Source organism: Labeo rohita, chromosome 11 (assembly GCF_022985175.1).
Source record: "Labeo rohita strain BAU-BD-2019 chromosome 11, IGBB_LRoh.1.0, whole genome shotgun sequence".
In the NCBI taxonomy this organism is placed as follows: Eukaryota; Metazoa; Chordata; class Actinopteri; order Cypriniformes; family Cyprinidae; genus Labeo; species Labeo rohita.
In genome coordinates, this window is record NC_066879.1 from 5,595,909 (window position 1) to 5,615,182 (window position 19,274).

Genomic DNA, 19,274 nt, shown 5'->3' on the forward strand with positions numbered 1-19,274 from the left:
AATAAAACACCCCGAATGAGAGGACTATATTGCAGCTGCTGTGGAATAACTTTAGTAATTATTAAATTAAAAGCATTATCATACATAATATATAGAATATGCTTTTGCACAGTGTAATATAGAATAGTGTGATACGGTATATCACGATTAACTGTAGATATTGCAAGTAATTCATTTAGCCCCAAAAGTACATTAATTAATATACTCAAAACGATTCAATAAATAGTTTTAATAGTATATATACTATTCGATAAGTAGTTTACAACTACACATTATTCAAGTATATTACAGTAGAAGTTCACTTCCAGAATAAAAAATTACTCACCCCCTTGTCCCCAGCATATGCTGGTAGGTATGTTTTGATGCTGGTTTCAGCTGGTCCTTTGCTGGTTTATGCTGGTGCTTAGCTGACCAGCACAAACCAGCATATGCTGGTAGGTATGTTTTGATGCTGGAATGCTGGTTAGGTAGGTTTTGATGCTGGTTTAAGCTGGTCCTTTGCTGGTTTTTGCTGGTCATGTTGCTGCTGCATAAACCAGCTAAGGACCAGCATAAACCAGCAAAGGACCAGCTTAAACCAGCATCAAAATCTACCTAACCAGCATTCCAGCATCAAAACATACCTACCAGCATATGCTGGTTTTTTCACCAGGGTCATCCAAGATGTTTGTGTCTTTCTTTCTTCAGTCAACAAAAAAAAATAAATGTTTCTTGAGGGAAAAAAACTCAGGAATTATCTGCATATAATAGACTTAAGTGGTGCCCCCAAGTTTGAACTTCCAGTTTAAATGCAGCTTCAAATGTCTCTAAACGATCCAAGTCGAGGAAGAAGGCAAAACGATCGGTCAATTTCGAAACAAATTGACAAATTATTTACTTTTTTAACCTCAGATGCTCGTCTTGTCTAAGCCTGCCTGAACTATTTTGTTTTTTCCGGTTCAATACGATCAACGATACAGTCAACAGTTATATGTCGAAAAACTCCCATCTCCATTCTCCATTTAAAGGCAGAAATCCTAAACAAAATTCTACTTTAAGATGGTTTTATTTCTCCCGTAAAAGTGGGCGCGGTCGTTTGTAAATTTTATGGATCTGGCTTTAGGTTCCCTGCTGAAAAAAACAGCATATGCTGGTAGGTGTGTTTTGATGCTGGGATGCTGGTCCTTAGCTGGTTTATGCTGGTCATGTTGCTGGTCAAGGACCAACATAAACCAGCTAAGGACCAGCTTAGCTGGTCATGTTGCTGGTCAAGGACCAGCATAAACCAGCAAAGGACCAGCTTAAACCAGCATCAAAACCTACCTAACCAGCATCCCAGCATCAAAACCTACCTACCAGCATATGCTACCAGCATTTTTTCAACAGGGTTTCATCGCGTCCAGTTATAAAACAGCTAGTTTTGCTGCTAGATATTGCAAATTGGTGTGTCTTACCATATTATGTTAATGTATTAATTATTAACACACTGGTTTGTAGTGCAAACAATTTTATTGTTTACTGCACATTGTTTTCTTCTCGTTATTTCCCTATAGCGGCTAACAAACCGAAAGTCTCTCCCATAAGCTTACTTCGTGCTGAAGAACAAGGCAGTGACTGAGTGGCATTATTGAAAGTTATCATAGTGTTTTTTTTTTTCTTTCAAACTTTTGTGTACATGAGCTTGGTTACATTTATATTCCATGAGCATGTTTTCCTCTTTATTCTTTCCCCTTTTATTAGAGCAATTGGATGTTAAATTAAAGAGCTTTACAAGTTACCATTAATGTTTTAATACTCTCCCCATACAGTTTTTAAGCAAGGCGCTGACCTTTTCCCTTTTCTGTTTACGACTGCAATGATTAAAGACATTTATAACAACAGATCTGAATAACTCCCTCTGGGATTGTCAAATAACAAAGGTGATTATCACATGTGCTTGGAAACAAATATAATGGAATGACAGAGCAGCTGTGTGGAAATAAGTACAACTTTTTTGTGTTTAAAAAAAAAAAAGCTTTTAAATGGCTCTAAGCCAACATGTCAAAACTGATATTATGAGACAAATTTCATCATTAAGCTCATTAAGGCGATTTTGGTTCAGAGACTTTCTAAAAGGAAACCAATGAACTCTTGAGGATAATGAATGAGATTACTTTAGCCTAAACATTTGTGAAGACAACATAGGTGTTGAGTGCACTTGAACCCAAGCGCCGATTGTTGGGGTTGGTATTATTATTATTATTAACACTGACCATTTCCAGATGCTATCAGAATCACTTGTAATGCATCTACTTGACAGAAAAAGGAAGATTATCATTATTTAAGGTTTGTGAAACAGTCAAACAGCGAAATGAAAAGATTCATGATTAAACAGATGTAATTCCAGCACTGGTATTTATTGCCTTAGGATCCGTTTATGTTCAATGGCATACAAATTAAGCTGAGGAAAAAAAAACAAAAAAAAAAAACATGCATTTGAAATCCTCTCTACCCTTATTACAGTTAAGTGCATTTTGAATATCACAATATATCGCTTCTCATTATTCAATATTCCTTTCTCCAACATACCGTGAATTAAATAAAACCTTCCACCCGTTTAAACAGCAACAGCGTGTTCACATTGTCCATCCATTAGGTGCTTTCTGACCCAAGACATCAAACTAAAGACAACACAATTATATTTAATGCCCCACTGGGTATAAAAAAGTCTGGATTCAACCTCTGGATTCAACCATAAATGTCATTTAGTTTAGTACATTGAATGCACTCAAATGTCATTTAGTATGTGTCACCAAACACACTCATATGAATTATGTTCAGGGGTGTTGCTCTCCACACCGGGTGTTCTCGAGCTTTGACATCTCATATACAAGAGTGATTTAACATGCACTGCATTTACAACAATACTCATTTCAGTATAAAGTGATGCCAGTACATGGAAAAAATACTGGGAATAACTGTTTACAAATCTACTCTACATATTTATTCAATATGTGGCTTTCTGGAATACTCAAATCTGATTGGTCAATCAAATTGTTTCACAATGAATTCCTATTAAAGGGATAGGTTTCCCAAAAATGAAAATTACCTTATGATTTACTCACCCTCAAGCCATCCTTGGTGTGTATGACTTTCTTCTTTCAGATGAATGCAGTCGGAGTTATATTAAAAAAATATCCTGGCTCTTCCAAGCTTTATAATGGCATTGAATGGGTGTTGAGACTTTGAAGCCCAATAAAGTGCATCCATCCATCATAAAAAGTACTCCACACTACTCCGAGGGGTAAATACAGGCCTTCTGAAGTGAATCGATGTATTTATGTAAGAAAAATATCCATATTTAAAACTGTTGTACACATGTGATGAGTGATGTTCCAGTGGATGATGAAGGAGGTAGGCATAGGGTAAGCTCTGGTGAGAATATGCTATTCTCGCAAGAACCATGTTTTGTTTACAGCAAAGGAAAACCAGTCTCCTCTTCGCTTATATCAAAACTCCAACATTTTTCTTACTAATTTGTGACCTGCGTTTTATTTCGCATTCGTTACTTCTCACCGGAGCTTACGCTATGCCTACGTCCTACACCATCCACTGGAACGCCACTCTTGTGAACGTGCGTACGACAGTTAACGGAAGCTGGAGATTACGTTTTATGAAGTTTTAAAATTTATATTTTTCTTACACAAATGCATCGGGAGGCCTTTTGGAGAGCACTTTTTATGATGGATGGATGCACTTTTTTGGACGTTTTGGACTTCAAAATCTCAACACCCATTCACTGCCATTATAAAGCTCGGAAGAGCCAGGACATTTTTTTTATATAACCCTGATTATATTTGTATGAAAAAAGAAAGTCATATACACCCAGAATGGCTTGAGGGCAAGTAAATCATAGGGTAAATTTTCTTTTTGGGTGATCTGTCCCTTTAAAATGAATGTATTTCACTCCCAAAAATATGCCACTAAATGTACCTTTCAGGTACTAATATGCATCATTTAGGTGTAAACAAGATATCTTTTAGCTTTTGTGCTTCAGGGCACTGTCCCACAGCTTTGTACCTTTTATTCTGATTCTGTTTGAATAAATGCAGTTGTTTTTAAGTTGTGGAATATTACACTGAGAAACAATTATATGTGCAATTTTATTGCCCGACCCTTTATTCTAACAATTAGAATGAATAGCCTAGTATTCCAAATCTAAACTCTAGTCTAACGTCTTTATCCTAATCTAGAAAACAAGAAAACATTTCATGCATCTTGCAGCTGCAGTTTTGGAGAGATTTCACATGATATAAAATTCATACAAATGTTACACAATACAAATGATTGCAATGCACAAAATAACTGAACCTGAAAATTCTCTTGGGTCAACAGAAAAATAAGCCAGATTAAATTATACGTATTTACATAATCATTTAGAAAATAAAATAAATAAATACAATAGCACACATACCACACACAGGCAGGCTGACAGTTTAACAGTTCGTTTTAGTGCAATGCAAATGAGCTGGACTCTTCTGGGTTGTTTAGCGTAGTAAACCAGCAGTAGATGGGTCCACAGCATTTCTCCATGTGCAAATGCAGGATCTGTTTAAAAGGTTTGTCATAATCATTAAGGAAACGCTGACTCTGCAGAAATGATGCACAGTTTTAAATGGCTGCTCTCTAAAAATATGTTCCAGGGGTTTGCTAAACAGATATGAAACAAGGCAGAAAGAAAACAGCAAAAATATTTTTACAGTCCTTATAAATGGTTACTTGAGAAGTGAAACATAAATAAAAACAACCACAGTACAAGATATTTTGGTAAATGTTTGGTATTTAAATCTCTGAGTGCAAATTACTGCTCTAAAAGCATGTGTGACTCACTAGAAGGCACGTAAATAAATTAAAGCTGGGTCAAACTAGATTCCCTGAATCTTGTGTTTCTAATTGAGCTGTTTTTCATACTTAGGAATTGTTCACCAAAAAATTTAAATATGCTGAAATTTTTTCACCCTCAGGTAGGGCTGGGCGATAATTCGATAACGATAATTATCAGTATATTATTTTCCTCGATAAAACGATATGAAGAGTTCGATAAATGTTCGATATAATTCTTATGTGCCAAAAGCGGAATGAAACAGCGGGACTCATTTGAATCCACGAACCAAAGTTCAAACTGCCGCACTGTGTGAGGTCACCAGAGAAGATGCATTTATAATTATAGTATATATGTATTTGGGATTAAACTATAACATAGCATTTTAGACTACCGTTTTTCATACAAATAGGCTACCTATAAAACCATATATTTATATTTTTACCATGGTATTTAGGTACCATTATGTGTGTATGTATGTATATGTGTGTGTGTGTTTATCATGATTTAAAATGTATGCTTACTGTTATGGGAGACCAATGCTTAATTAAAAAAAAAATAAAAAAAATAATAATAATAATAAATAATAAATTTAACCATATAAAACTGAGGTTGCTACAGTTTGTACAGATGTTACTGATTGATAATGAACAAAAATTTACTTCTGCATCCTCAAGCTACTATCAAATATGCATTTCTAGGAGACAAAAAAGTGATATTATTATTATTATTATTATTATTATTATTATTATTATTATCATCAGACAACCCAAACCTGTTTCCTGATTTGAAACAATATAACTCATTAAAACATGCAGAAATTATTTTTCTATTTATTTTGTTAAGGAAAATGAATGGTCTGGTTTTTACAGCTTTCACTTTGGAGCAAAAATCTGACTTTAAACTTGAAAGAAATAAAGATTTGACATTTATCGTGATAATTATTGATATCGTCTGATATGCCAAAAAATTATTGTGATATTTTTTTGCCCATATCGCCCAGCCCTACCCTCAGGCCATCCAATATATTAATGAGTGTGTTTTATATTCAGGACATTTGGAGAAATGTAGCATTACATCACTTGCTCGCCAACGGATTCTCTGTGGTGAATGGGTGCCGTCAGAATGAGAGTCCAGCTGATAAAAATATCACAATAATCCACATGACTCCAGTCCATCAATTAATGTCTTGTGAAGCAAAATAAATCAATTTTTAAAGATGTTTTTAACTTCATAATCTTGCTTCCATTTGAAGTTGGAAGTTTGAAAACATCTTGATGGATTTATGACAAACATGCAGTATGGGAATTACTTGTGGATTATTGTGATGTTTTTATCAGCTGTTTGGACTCTCATTCTGACGGCCCCCATTCGCTGCAAAGGATCCAATGGATCCAAACAAACAAACTTATCTACATCTTGAATGGCCTGAGGGTGAGTAAATTTTTCATTTTTGGGTGAACTACTACTTTAAAAGGCAAGTTAAGCATCTAAAGTAAAAGGGAAGTTATTAGTTGTTCTCAAAACCCTTAATTCCCCCCAAAACAGTTACCAGAGAAACAACAACATTAGTGCAAATGCTGAGAACAAATACACTGGCCTCCACAATATAAAAGACATGACCATAACACAGTCCATTATGACATCGGACACCTGCACTGTTTGTCTAGCTTATATATTTGCCATCCTGGCTCCTTATTGGTGGAATGTCACCCAATCAAATTGCAACCTCAACTCAGCCCTCATAAAGACATGCCTCGGTTCGGCCTAGATTAGCTAGAATCCCAAACCTGATCTATGACTACTTTCATTCACTAAACTATTATTACTTTACAAACTATAGCACAGCTGTATTGCCTGAATGGTTTTCTAATATCAGAACAATCAATACCCTGAATTATTGTTTTATTGACTCGAGCTCTCTTTGTTGAACTTTAATTGGTTTACCTGTACAGAAAAAGAAATAAAATAAAAATTGGAACAAATTACTTTGTTCCTATTTTTCTACAGATTCTGAGACAAACACCCCTGAGAGACTATCACAGTAGCACATGCCGCTGATGCTTCCTTTCAGCTTTCTCTTTTCAATCAGACAGTATCTACAGTATCAGTACGTTTTGGATTATGAAGTATGACTCCATGTTGATTTTGAGTCACAGCACTTCCCTTTTTTACAAAGGTCATTGCTTGTCAACTGTAAAATGTTGGACTAGTCTAAGTATATTTAAGCAAATGAAAGATATTCCAAAAACATCAAGCTGTTTTGAGTTCCGACTTGCAGACGTCCTCTTGGGTTTATGTGACTAGAAATGTAAGTGATAAAACCTGCTGGTGTTTTTCCCCAGAACAAAAAGTCTCGACCCTGCGAGCTCCCTGACTCTTTTCTCATTAATCTTCCTAGAACCATTTTTGACCGTCATTAGAGGAACAAAAACAATAACTTAGTATTGACCTGAAGAAATTCCTCTGGTGAACCTCAGGTTAATAGTGCACTTAATAACGATACCCTCTATTTGTCAAAGCGTCTTCAGATCTCTTTGAAACTTCTGTGCTGACCCAAAGATCTCAGGATTTGTGTCGTATTGTGACACCTTGAGGTGTGGTCTCTTTCCAAGATGTCATTGCGGGATGTCGTTTTCATTCTCGAACAGGTCGAGTCCACTTTGTATGAGTTTGTCGGCTGAACTGATGGCGCTGGACACCAGAGACAGGGACTGGTTGACGCTGTTGTGCCAGGGGACGTCCAGGGCGTCCTTTAGGATAGAGAAGCGTGGAGTTTGTCTGCTCAAGCAATAGAGAATGTTCCTGTGAGAGACAGGTGGAACAAAGTTATAATAATGAAATAAATTCAAGAAAAATCATTAATAAAATGAATAAGCCATAAAGAAAGAACTCTTTAAAATAAACCACAAAAAGAACAGTAATAACACAAAATGAAATAAATTCAAATGAAAACATTATTAATATAACATTCATAAAAAATAAAATTAATAGTACAAAAAATGATAGTAACAAACATAACTTTTAATAATGCATTAGTAAATGCTGAGATTAACATGGACCAAGAATAATAAATGATGTAGAAATATTGTTTATTCTTAGTTCTTGTTAACTAATGTAGAATCTTATAATAAAATAATAATAAATCTTAAATCTTATTGTAAAGTATTACCTAAATAATACTTTCAAATAAACCCACAAAAATAATAGTAGTAAGACAAAATGAAATAAATTCAAATAATAACATTAAAAATAAAACAGAAGATAAACAAATACATGTAAAAAAAATAACAGTAATACAAAATATAAATAACATTGGTAAATAACAAGTTAAATGAATAAATACAATTAATAATAAACAAAATATAGTAAAATAAATGGCGAAATAGTAAAATTATTTAAAACACACAACAGCATTATTTTTAATATATGTTATATATATATATATATATATATATATATAAACAGTATTAATAAATATTACTTAAATATTAGGGCTGTCAAATGATTAATCACGATTAATCACATCTAAAATAAAAGTTTGTTTACATATATGTGTGTGTACTGTGTATATTTATTACGTATATACATATAAATACTCACTAATACACACTAATACATGTATATACTAAGGAAAAATATGTATAAAATATTTATATTTTTATATATATATATATATTTTTGTAAACAGAATTTTTTATTTTGGATGTGAATAATCACGATTAATCATTTGACAGCCCTATTAAATATATTGATCATGTTTTAATAAAAATAAAATTATTAATTCAAATAAAACAACAAAAAAAAAACGTATTAATAACATTAATTAATAGTATATTAAGAAAATTACTAATAGTAAATTAAAAATAATTACACTTAAATAATAACATAATAATAATGGCATTAATGATAAATAAAAATACTAACAGTACTACAAAAATAAATAAATTCAAATAATAACATTAACAATACATTAATACATTTAAATAATAAACCACCAAAATAATAACAGCAATTAGTCGAATTTAAATAAATTAAAACATGCATTACTATTAATAAAACATAAAGTAACATACAGCAGTGAAAATCATTTTCGTTCTAGAAACATAATGTAGAACTTCATAAACTTTGCTGGAACGTAATACATTTTAGCACAACACTTATTAATGCAAAAATAAATAAATAAATAAATAAATAAAATCACAATGCGCATGTGAAAAATGTTCAAATATCTCTGAGTGTCCGTGAACCCCAGAAATGCTGCTTTAGAAAGCTCTCCTGTTAAGCAATGTAATTTTTGGAGACAACCAAAGCTGAATAATTTCTGGTTCTTCAGACTAGTACTCCAGACTGTTTTCTGTCTAGTTGCAATGCTAATCTTCCCTACAGCTGCGCTTTATAGTTAAAAGAAGGTCGATTTAGGATATGCCGCATGTGCTTTTCATCATGCATTCAGTTCACCGGACTGTCAAGGAAGGGGGAGATGCACTACAGTAAGAGGAAAATGCATAACACACTTTCAATGTTTTGTTACCTACTGTACCAGTGAGCACACATTCAGATACACAGAGCCTAAATACAAAACAAAATCAATACAAGCATGTCTTAAAACAACCTTGGAGCAACCACTCAATGTTTTCAACTGTAACCTGTAGAGAAATCACCTGAATTCCTGCATGACAATATCAACAGAATTCGGGCCATTTTCTTCACGGTTCAGGGTCACACATTGATTTCTGTTTTTGGAGTGTTTTAACCAGCTTCACACACCTGACCATAATAAATGAGGCAATTCTTTATCTGTAAACAGGTTGACTGAAGTTGAAAATGAGCCTGCGACCTTCAGAAAGCAAAGTTTAAATGAAAACTTTATAATGAACTCTACCTGGAAGGTAGAAATCGCATGAGAACAGAGCTTGTTCTCCCATCACCAAGCCAGAGATAAATTTAGAGCTGAAGTTAGTGTCTTAGCTTACCGTTTGTTAGCATTTTAACAGCATTATGAAGCTTTAAAAAGACAGTACAGTGAAAGGCCTGAGAGCATTTCAGCTGTGTGATTTATTTGAAGTGAAAGACTGAAATGTCCACATCTCAAACACTCTCTCTTCATTCCCAAAGGAAATGGTTATCCCTTTTTTGTTTGGCCTGTGAGTCATATCACTCAGAAAGTGGCTCTCCATCATTCTTAAAGAAACATTCCGGGTTCAATACAAGTTAAGCTCAACGGACAGCTTTTGTTGAATGTTGATTACCAAAGGACATTTTCACTGACTCGCTCCTCGCTTTTCTTTTGCTAGTTTCTTTCTTGGTTTCTCTGTCCTTGTAAATTAATTTTTTCCCCTTCATATTTTCATTGAAACACATACTACACACTAATGTTTTCTGTATAAAATGTGTATTATCTGAGTTGTAAGGCATATATAACTGCACTTGCAGATAATATTAATGAAAAAAGCCATTTAAGTGTACTGAAAGAGTGAACTTGGTGTAGGCAAATTCAACTTGGTGAGTAAAAAGCAATAATATTCAGCTAAAAGCATTTATTATAATCTAAAATATAGTTAATTTTCATTGCTGTTCACATGTAGTTAAAGGGATGGTTTACACAAAAATGAAAATTACACCATGATTTACTCACCTTCAAGCCATCCTAGGTGTACGCTGAAAAAATTATTAATTGAATTTACCAAATGTTTTAGGGTAAGTGGTTGCAAACAATTTATTTTAGCTACATTAAAAAAATAAGGTTGAAAGTTAGTCAACTAAATTTGTTTAAGTGTAGCTAAAATAAACTGATTCTAATCTCTTACCTTAAAAAATGTTGTAAATTCAATTAATCTTTATTTTTATTATTTTTTTTTCCCAGTGTATATGACTTACTTTTAGACGAACACAATCAAATTTATATTAAAAATGCCCTGGCTCTTCCAAGTTTTATAATGCAAGTAAATGGGTGTTGAGATTTTTAAGTCCAATAAAGTACATCCATCCATCATAAAAAGTACTCCACATGGCTCCGGTGGGTTAATAAAGACCTCCTGAAGCAAAGCGATGTATTTTTGTAAGAAAAAATATTTACAACATTATAAACCATTATCTTTAGCCTCTGCTAACTGTTGTGTGTGCGTTCACAAGAGAGTGGTGTTCAGTGGATGACGTAGGATGTTTCAAGTTTTAAGTTTTGTTTACAGCAAAACCAGTCTCCTCTTGGCTTATATAAAAATCCTCCAAAATGTTTCTTTATAAATTCTTGTTTTGTGCTTCTAATTTGTGACAGGTGTTTTGTTTTGCTCTCTCCTCTGCACTTCCGTGTTTGTCACTGTGTTTGTTACGTCCTACGTCATCTGCTGGAATGCCACTCTCTCATGAACGCATCTACGACAGTTAGCGAAGCTAGAGATCACAGTATAAAATGTTGTATATATGGATTAAACACATTATTCACTTCAGAAGGCCTTTATTAACCCCACAGAGGCATTTGAAGCACTTTTTATGATGGATTGATGCACTTTATTGGACTTCAACATCACTTTATTGGACTTCAATCTCAACAGCCATTCACTGCCATTATAAAGCTTGGAAAAAACAGGATATTTTTAATGTCAAAATTTTCATTTTTGGGTGAACTATCCCTTTAAGTGTCAGAAAACATTACATTTAGTTTGCACTTAAAGGGATAGTTCACCAAAAAACACTGCAATTCTGTCATTTACCCACCCTCATGTCATTCCAAACCTGTTTTTATTATATTTTGAAGTATATTGGTTACCAAACAGTTGACGGTAGCCATTGACTTCCATAGTATTTTTTAACCGAAGGAAGAAACTCATACAGCTTTGGAAATGATGACTGAACTATCCCTTTAACTCTTTCCCCACCAGCGTTTTAGAAAAAAGTTGCCAGCCACCGGCAGCATTTTTGGTGATTTTCACCTAAATTTAATGGCCCTCAGAATATTTATATACATATATAGATAACGCACAAGCATACATACATATACATATCCAAATCGACGGGTTATCGTTCTATCTACGACACAACTATAAGTGTCTATAAAGGCATTTCCCTCACTGACTACATCGTCCTGATCAGATTCAAAATGGTTAAAACATGAGTGATCGGAGTTCGAGTTCATCAACACCTCCAGTGTCTGTTTAGATGTATACCTCTTCATTATTATATGTGATATGATCTACATTTTCTCTGATCCTTCTATTGATGCCGATCGTCTTGTATGCGTAATGCGCCAGGGCTTTCTCTACCGTAATACACCTAGAATGCGGATTGCTGTAAAAACTTGTCAATGGCAGGGAAAGAGTAAGTTAAAGTGTATTTCCTTTTTCACAAGGGACTACAGTTCTATGTGAAGAGCTGCAATTTACTGTACATCGCCTTCCTTCTTTGTTCCCTTGAATAGACAAGGCAAAGACAAACTACCAGTTTTACAGGTTTTCCACGTTACATTACAAAGTTAAAAAACCTTCGCCAAAAGCACAAATTCCACAATCCAGATCTTTAGACACAACATAAAACCTAATAAACTACAGATCCACAATAATAAGTAGTGCAGGTTGTTCACTTTCCAAGCCGCTTTTTTACAATTTCAGTCGTATCTTTTTTACACCAACTGTTGCTGGAGGTCTTTTTATATAACTCTCCATGAAATCTTTGAGATATTGATCTGGGCTCCCTGGTAACACCACATACTTTGTTTTTAATGGAGAAAGAGTTCTCCTGCACAGCAGCTACAAATCGAGTTTAGCGTACGCAGCGGAGTCCCCTACGTGGGTCCAGATATCATCTGTTCCATGTCTACTGAATATTGGCGTTTGTTTTATCTGCAGAAGCCAACCCTCCAGAGTGTCTGTGAGCGCTATTCTTTCAGCCACTGAGGTCAAACTCTTACCTGAAGCCCGACCGCTTGAGAAACACTTACTTTTGACGAGCACATTCAATAATGACACAACAAAAAGCTAACAAAAGACTCCGTTTAAAGAGATTATTGACTGGAAAAGTGACACTTTTGTCATGATTCACTTGCGCACATGACGTTTCAAACCCATATGAATTTATTTTTTGGCACTGATGAAATAAAAAGGATGCCCATGGACTGGACAAGTTCTAAAAACCATAAAATACAATAACAACAACCAGTGTGCTTGAATCTAAGTATCCTGAAGCCATATTATAGCTTTGCATGAGGAAGCTAACAAAATTTAGGCAGTAGCTTTCTAATATCAATTGCGTCATTTGAATATGTGCTTAATATAAGACATATATTAACCCTCAGAGCCATGTGGAGTACTTTTTAGGATGGGTGGATGCACTTTATCGGACTTAAAAATCTCATAAGCCATTAGCTGCCATTATAAAGCTTGGATTATTCTTCTGAAGCTTGACGGCCTTTAGTCACGTTTCACTGTCATTGTGTGGAAAAGAACAGCATGAACATTCTGCTAAACATCTCCTTTTGTGTTCCACAGAAGAAAGCAAGTCATAAGGTTTGCAGCATTTCAGTTCGCTGGGTAAAACTGATTAGTAAACAGAGACACAAGTGTATAAAACACAGGGGGTGAAACAGTGAAGATCAGTGAGAGGGTGTTAATTCTCACAGGCCAGAACCCAAAGAGAGATAATGAGCAGGTACCCTGACGAGTCTCCTCGCACTTCATCCGTTTGCTTCCTCTTCTGTTAATTTAATAAAAACCACTCCAGGACACACTGATTGCTGCTGATTACAATTGCATGTCGCTTTGATAATAACAGGGACCTCCTTCAGTCCAGATTAGCAAAACCAACAGACGCCGACAGTGGCGTCATGAGAAAAGTCAAAGCAGAAATGCAGCACCAAGGGTGTGTCGTGGACCTTAAGGATCGATGGAAGATCAAAAGCATTCACCCAAACACAAAAAGGAGAAATAATCGGAACGTCCATTTTGATTGCATGCTGTGTTTCTGGCCACTGCATTGTGGATCAAGTTGCAACACAGTTCCTATCAACAACACACACACATCTGAAAATCCAGGTTGAGAAGGAGCGTTTTAGGACACTGGCTGAAGATCAGCACTATATTCTGTTGAGCTGAGGAGTGAATCACAGTCGACTGAGGGATTTACTTCTATTCCCTGTGAGATGATGAGTGTGTGCGTACCTGCAATAGTGTTTTACCACATAATTCTGGCCAAAGTCCTGCAGTATTGAGATCTCCAGAGAGAAGGTCTCCAGAGAACAAACAATTAACTCAGTAATACAGGCCTGCACTTCTTAATATTGTGCTTGACCCTTTGTTCACTCTTTGCATTTTCAAGCAACCTAATCATAACTTTTGTTAAAAGGAACAACCAGGAATATTGGATTTAAAGAAAGACACAGTTTGTTCATTTAATTTGCTAACCTTAGATGCACAGTGGAGATCAAAATTAGAGAACAACCTATTATTTCCTAAATGTCAAGGTCACTGCTTAGACCTCTTTGAAGTTTTTTAACAGGAGTAGAATTAGAGTGATTAATATTCATGAAACCAGCAGCTCATTAAACCTTACTGCGTTTTATATTGTTATTAGTAGTAGAATTCGTAGTTTTGTTTTTTCATCGGTATTATTATATTATTATTTTTAAAGAAACACTAAATGACAAATAATCTCTTAAGCACCACCACCAGTCCTAAGTTCAGTCAACATGACAAATATGCATTCATACATGGTTATTCTAATTACTAAAGTTCTAATGCCGATTCTATTGCCAAGGTGTCCGGTTGATAATATTTACAGTAATTTATTACATTTAATAGGTGTCTTTCACATTAACCATTAAACTTCCACAGCAACATTAAATAATTTATTCTATTTAGTGTCATTTCATTCATTTTACATATTTAATATTGAGGACATCCAAGTTATTTGGTATATTTGAACATTTTTGTTTAAAAAAAGTATCACAATAGTTACTTTCCCTGGTATTTAGTTACTTTTTTTAATGAGTTACTCAGTTACTAATTGTGAGAAGTAACTAGTTACTATAACTAATTACATTTTTAAAGTAACATGCCCAACACTGCTAACAGATACCTCCAGGTTTGCTTAAAGGTGCTAATTTTCTTAATTATATCCTTATTTAACTGGCAGAATTTCTCCAATTTTCACTGAGATTGCAAGATGGTGGGCCGCTCTAAGGTGACTGAAACCCTGCGACAAGAGGTTGTCCCGATGAAGGACAAAGGGACGACTTATTAAGCCATTTCAAGAGAAGTTGGTCATTCCAAATCTGTGATTTTTTTCTAATATTGCAGGTTTACAATGACACTAATTCATCAAGTCCCCCAGAAAGGCTGTTCGTCCACGTAAGATGATAAGATAATGCAGAGAATCAATGGGGAATCGGTTCAGCACTGCAGCCGGAATTGCATGCCAGCGCTGAACAGTGTAAGATTCTATCTTGGCATGTTTATATGGACTGAAAGTTGGACTCAAGATGGACTCAAATCCTCTCATCAGCATAAAGAATCAAAAGGCTAAGCTCACCTTTGCTGAGCAGCACGTTGTGTGGAGAGACCAGAACTGGTCCAAAGTTCAATTTAGTGATGAGAGCGAGGGAAGAAGAATGAAGCCCAAGTGCATACAGAAGGCAGTAAATAGTGGAGGAGGAAGTGTCATGGTTTAAGGGATGTCTTCTGCAGCAGGAATTGGACCTCTTATACAAATACATGGCAGGTGGATGCAAATGTTTATTAGATCCTCCTTTAGCAACATGCAGTTCCTTTCCTGCAAGCATCTTCCAATCAGCCTTTGGCTAAGAAACCCACTACAGTTACCAAATTGTGGAAGAGAGTGGAAGACCAAGATCTCACCAGCAGTGTGAGAAACTAGTGATGTCCTGCAGCCGCAGATGTGCTGAAGTCATTCAAAGCAAGGGCCTCTACACTTCCAACTAATTTCTGACAGCTGTAACCCTCCAACATGTTAGTTGTAATCTTTCCTGCTACAGTGCTTACTGTCCTCTAATTTTCCACAAAATCAGTTTTTTTTTTGCTGAAATGCCTTGGTTATTTTCAAACCATCAAACAGTGGTATACCTACAGCTAATATTCCTTCATATTTGAGTGCCTGTTTATTTACTGTTCTCTAATTTTGATCTCCACTGTATTCGTAAATACTCTTGACTTATTGCCCTGCATTGTTGGATCATGCAATCCTAGTGCTGCTCTCTTTGATGGCAAAAGCTGATGACATCAGCACAATGGTTAAATGATGGTTACTTCAGTCCATCGACCCACAAATCCCCCTTAGGGGTATCATGGGACTACAGGCTAATAAATTCCTATAGACTTCTACTATAATCTCATGCTAATTATGGTGTTTCACTATGAACAACCAATAATCTTTATGATCATTCATTTTTTATGAACCTGGAGGGAATTCTTTATAAACTGTATCTGAATATAAACTAAAGAGCTAATACAGCTTTTTTATAAATGCAATATAATTGTCACACTAAGAAATGAGCATTTCTACACTGTAGCTCGATATTACTGCATCTCTGAGAGGAAGGAGATTGTTTTATTTTATTTATGCATTTGTTTGGTTATTTATTTATTTAGTGTTTCATTTTCAAGATGAGGCAGTCTTGCAGACACTTATGTCTGGGGTAACAAAATTTGACAGAGATGCAAATTAGCATGTCTCTCAGCAGCATCTGTCCCTGTAGACCATGTGGAAGTGATGTCATCATTCACTCCCCAATGAAAACACAAGTGGGTTGTTTTTGGAATAGTTCATCCAAACAACTTTCAAGAAAACTTTTCTTTAAGTCATTAGGGTTATTTCAGATAAACAGTTCACCGCACTGCCAGGTGCAGGCTGATTAGAAATGCAGTTTAATATGCCAAAATATATCAGTATGGTCACAGTTTTCAAAGCAAGGCTCTGCAGTTGTTGTACTCCAACTGACAATACAGCTTAATACTCATTGGCTTACACAGCCTTTGTTCTTAATTCTAAAATGAACTGTCATATCACGTACAGTATATAGTCTTGCAAAATAGCAGATTTTGAGGAAATAATGATTAGAACACTAGATTACTTGTTCATTAATATACAGTACCAGTCAAAAGGTTTTGAACAGTAAGATTTTTAATGTTTTTAAAGAATTCTCTTCTGCTCCGCAAGCCTGCATTTATATTAAATTGATCAAATTGATGTTTTCTGAGCAGCTAATCAGAATATTAGAATGATTTCTGAAGGATCTTGTGACTGGAGTAATGATGCAATAAATTCAGCTTCAAAATCACAGGAATAAATTACATTTTAAAAATATATTCAAATAGAAAACAGTTATTTTGAATAGTAAAAATATTTCAAAATTTTACTGTTTTTGCTGTACTTTGAATCAAATCAAATGCAGGCTTGGTGAGCAGAAGAGACTTCTTTAAAAAAGAACTGTTCGAAAATGTTTGACTGGTAGTGTATCTATCTATTATGAGAAGTGGAAATATTGTCCAACATGTTTGGTTCCTCGTCTGAATGCAAACACCTTCTCAGTGCAAATTGCTTAACATCTGCTAATGCATATGTATATGGCTTTTGAAGATGAAGACAAGGAAAAAAATCTTTATATCATGCTCTGCATTGTACAAGATGCCTAAAGTTTTTAAATAATTATCACACTCATAGATCGTAAAGACACAAACTTTTTGGTAAACCTATGTGGGGAATAAAGTAGGATAGCCAGTCCTCTGAAAAAAAAAGATCTTTGTGCAATATTTGCTACTTTTTTGTGTTCCCTAAAGTCATTTGACAAAACGTTGGCAGGTTTAGCACGTACCACTTTTTGATCGGTTCACAAAAACTTTTTGTTCTGCTTTCATTCAGCCCAAACACTCAATTATTAACACCGCTCTGTTTTCAGGTATACCAAAGTTTCTGCCAAATATTTCACCTCTTTTCACTTCCTTTGAAACTTGTACAATACATTATGCATTTCATGGAAGACTTCATGTTGTAAAATCGTATGGATTCATCAAACTCTTCCATGTTTGCAATCTTGTAAGCCACAGGTGTAAAGCAGTTACCTGTAAAAGCCGGGAGGTGGGTTTGGGATAAGAAAGCTTTTTTTCAAGATCTCGAAGGACATCGTTGAGCATGCGTACGTGGGCGGGATCTCTCTCTTTGGGGTCATTGGCAGGACGCATGACCTCAGATTGAAAGAAGGCTGAGTTGTCCCTCAAAGATGCAGCCACACTCAGCAGGTCCAGCCGCCTCAGTGGGTCATCTGAAAAAAAAAAATGTATCTTTTGGTTAACAGCAATAACCTTGATTTGATGACTTTCATTTTTGACCTTAAATGGATAGTTCACACTAAAATGACAATTCTGACTGTAGTTACCCATAGTTACTGTAGTTACTGTACTTACCCAAGACCTTTGTTCATCTTTGGAACACAAATTAAGATATTTTTATGAAATCTGAGAGCTTTTTGACCCTGCATAAACAGCAACGCAACTTCCATGTTCAAGTCCCCAGAAAGGTAGCTAGGACATCAATAAAATAGTCTATATGACATCAGTGGTTCAACCTTATATTATAAAGCTACGAGAATAATTTTTGTGTGGTAAGTAACTGAAGGAGAAGTTCAGTTCCAGAACAAAAATTTACAGATAATTTACTCACCCTCTTGTCATCCAAGATGTTCGTCTTTCTTTTTTCAGTCGATAAGAAATTATGTTTCTTGAGGAAAAAAAATTCAGGAATTATCTCCATATAATGGACTTCTATGGTGCCCCAAAGTTTGAACTTCCAAAATGCTGTTTAAATGCAGCTTCAAATGATCCCAGCCTAGGAAGAAGGGTCTTGTCTAGCAAAACAATTGGTCATTTTACCGATACTTTTTAACCTTGTTAAACGCTCATCTTGTCTAAGTATGCGTGAACTCAGTTTTTTTCTGGTTCAATACGTTCAAGACAGTTAGGGTGTGTCAAAAAACTCCCATCTCGTTTTCTTCCCCAACTTCAAAATCATCCTACATTGCTGCAGATGTACCGACCCAGTGTTTATAAAGTGAACATGCAAAGAAGATCGAACGCCCTTTATAAAAAAAATGGTAAAACAGCGATGCAGGACAATTTTGACGTTGAAGAAGACAACGAGATGGGAGTTTTTCGACATACCCTAACTGTTTTGACTCCGATTACACAGACTACGCATGCGCATCGCAGAGATGAGACAAGATGAGCATTTGAGGTTTAAAAAGTATATGAATTGTCAATTTGTTTCAAAAATGACACATCGTTTCGCTAGATAAGACCCTTCTTCCTCGGCTAGGATCATTTAGAGCCCTTTGAAGCTGCATTTAAACTACATTTTGGAAGTTCAAACTTGGGGGCACCACTGAAGTCCACTATATGGAGAAAATACCTGAAATGTTTTCCTCAAGAAACAT

General features: G+C 35.1%; 1 protein-coding gene across 1 annotated transcript in view; it reads right to left on the reverse strand.

The window, feature by feature from the left end:
* Positions 1–3,858: 3,858 nt before the first annotated feature.
* The window catches only part of LOC127172910 (inactive N-acetylated-alpha-linked acidic dipeptidase-like protein 2), a 302,371-nt gene continuing 286,955 nt past the window's right edge, over positions 3,859–19,274 (reverse strand). Inside the window, 3 exon segments of the mRNA XM_051122434.1 lie at positions 3,859–7,645; positions 17,908–17,948; positions 17,950–18,107. Coding sequence (XP_050978391.1) covers positions 7,459–7,645; positions 17,908–17,948; positions 17,950–18,107 — 386 coding nt within the window. The 3' untranslated portion in view covers positions 3,859–7,458.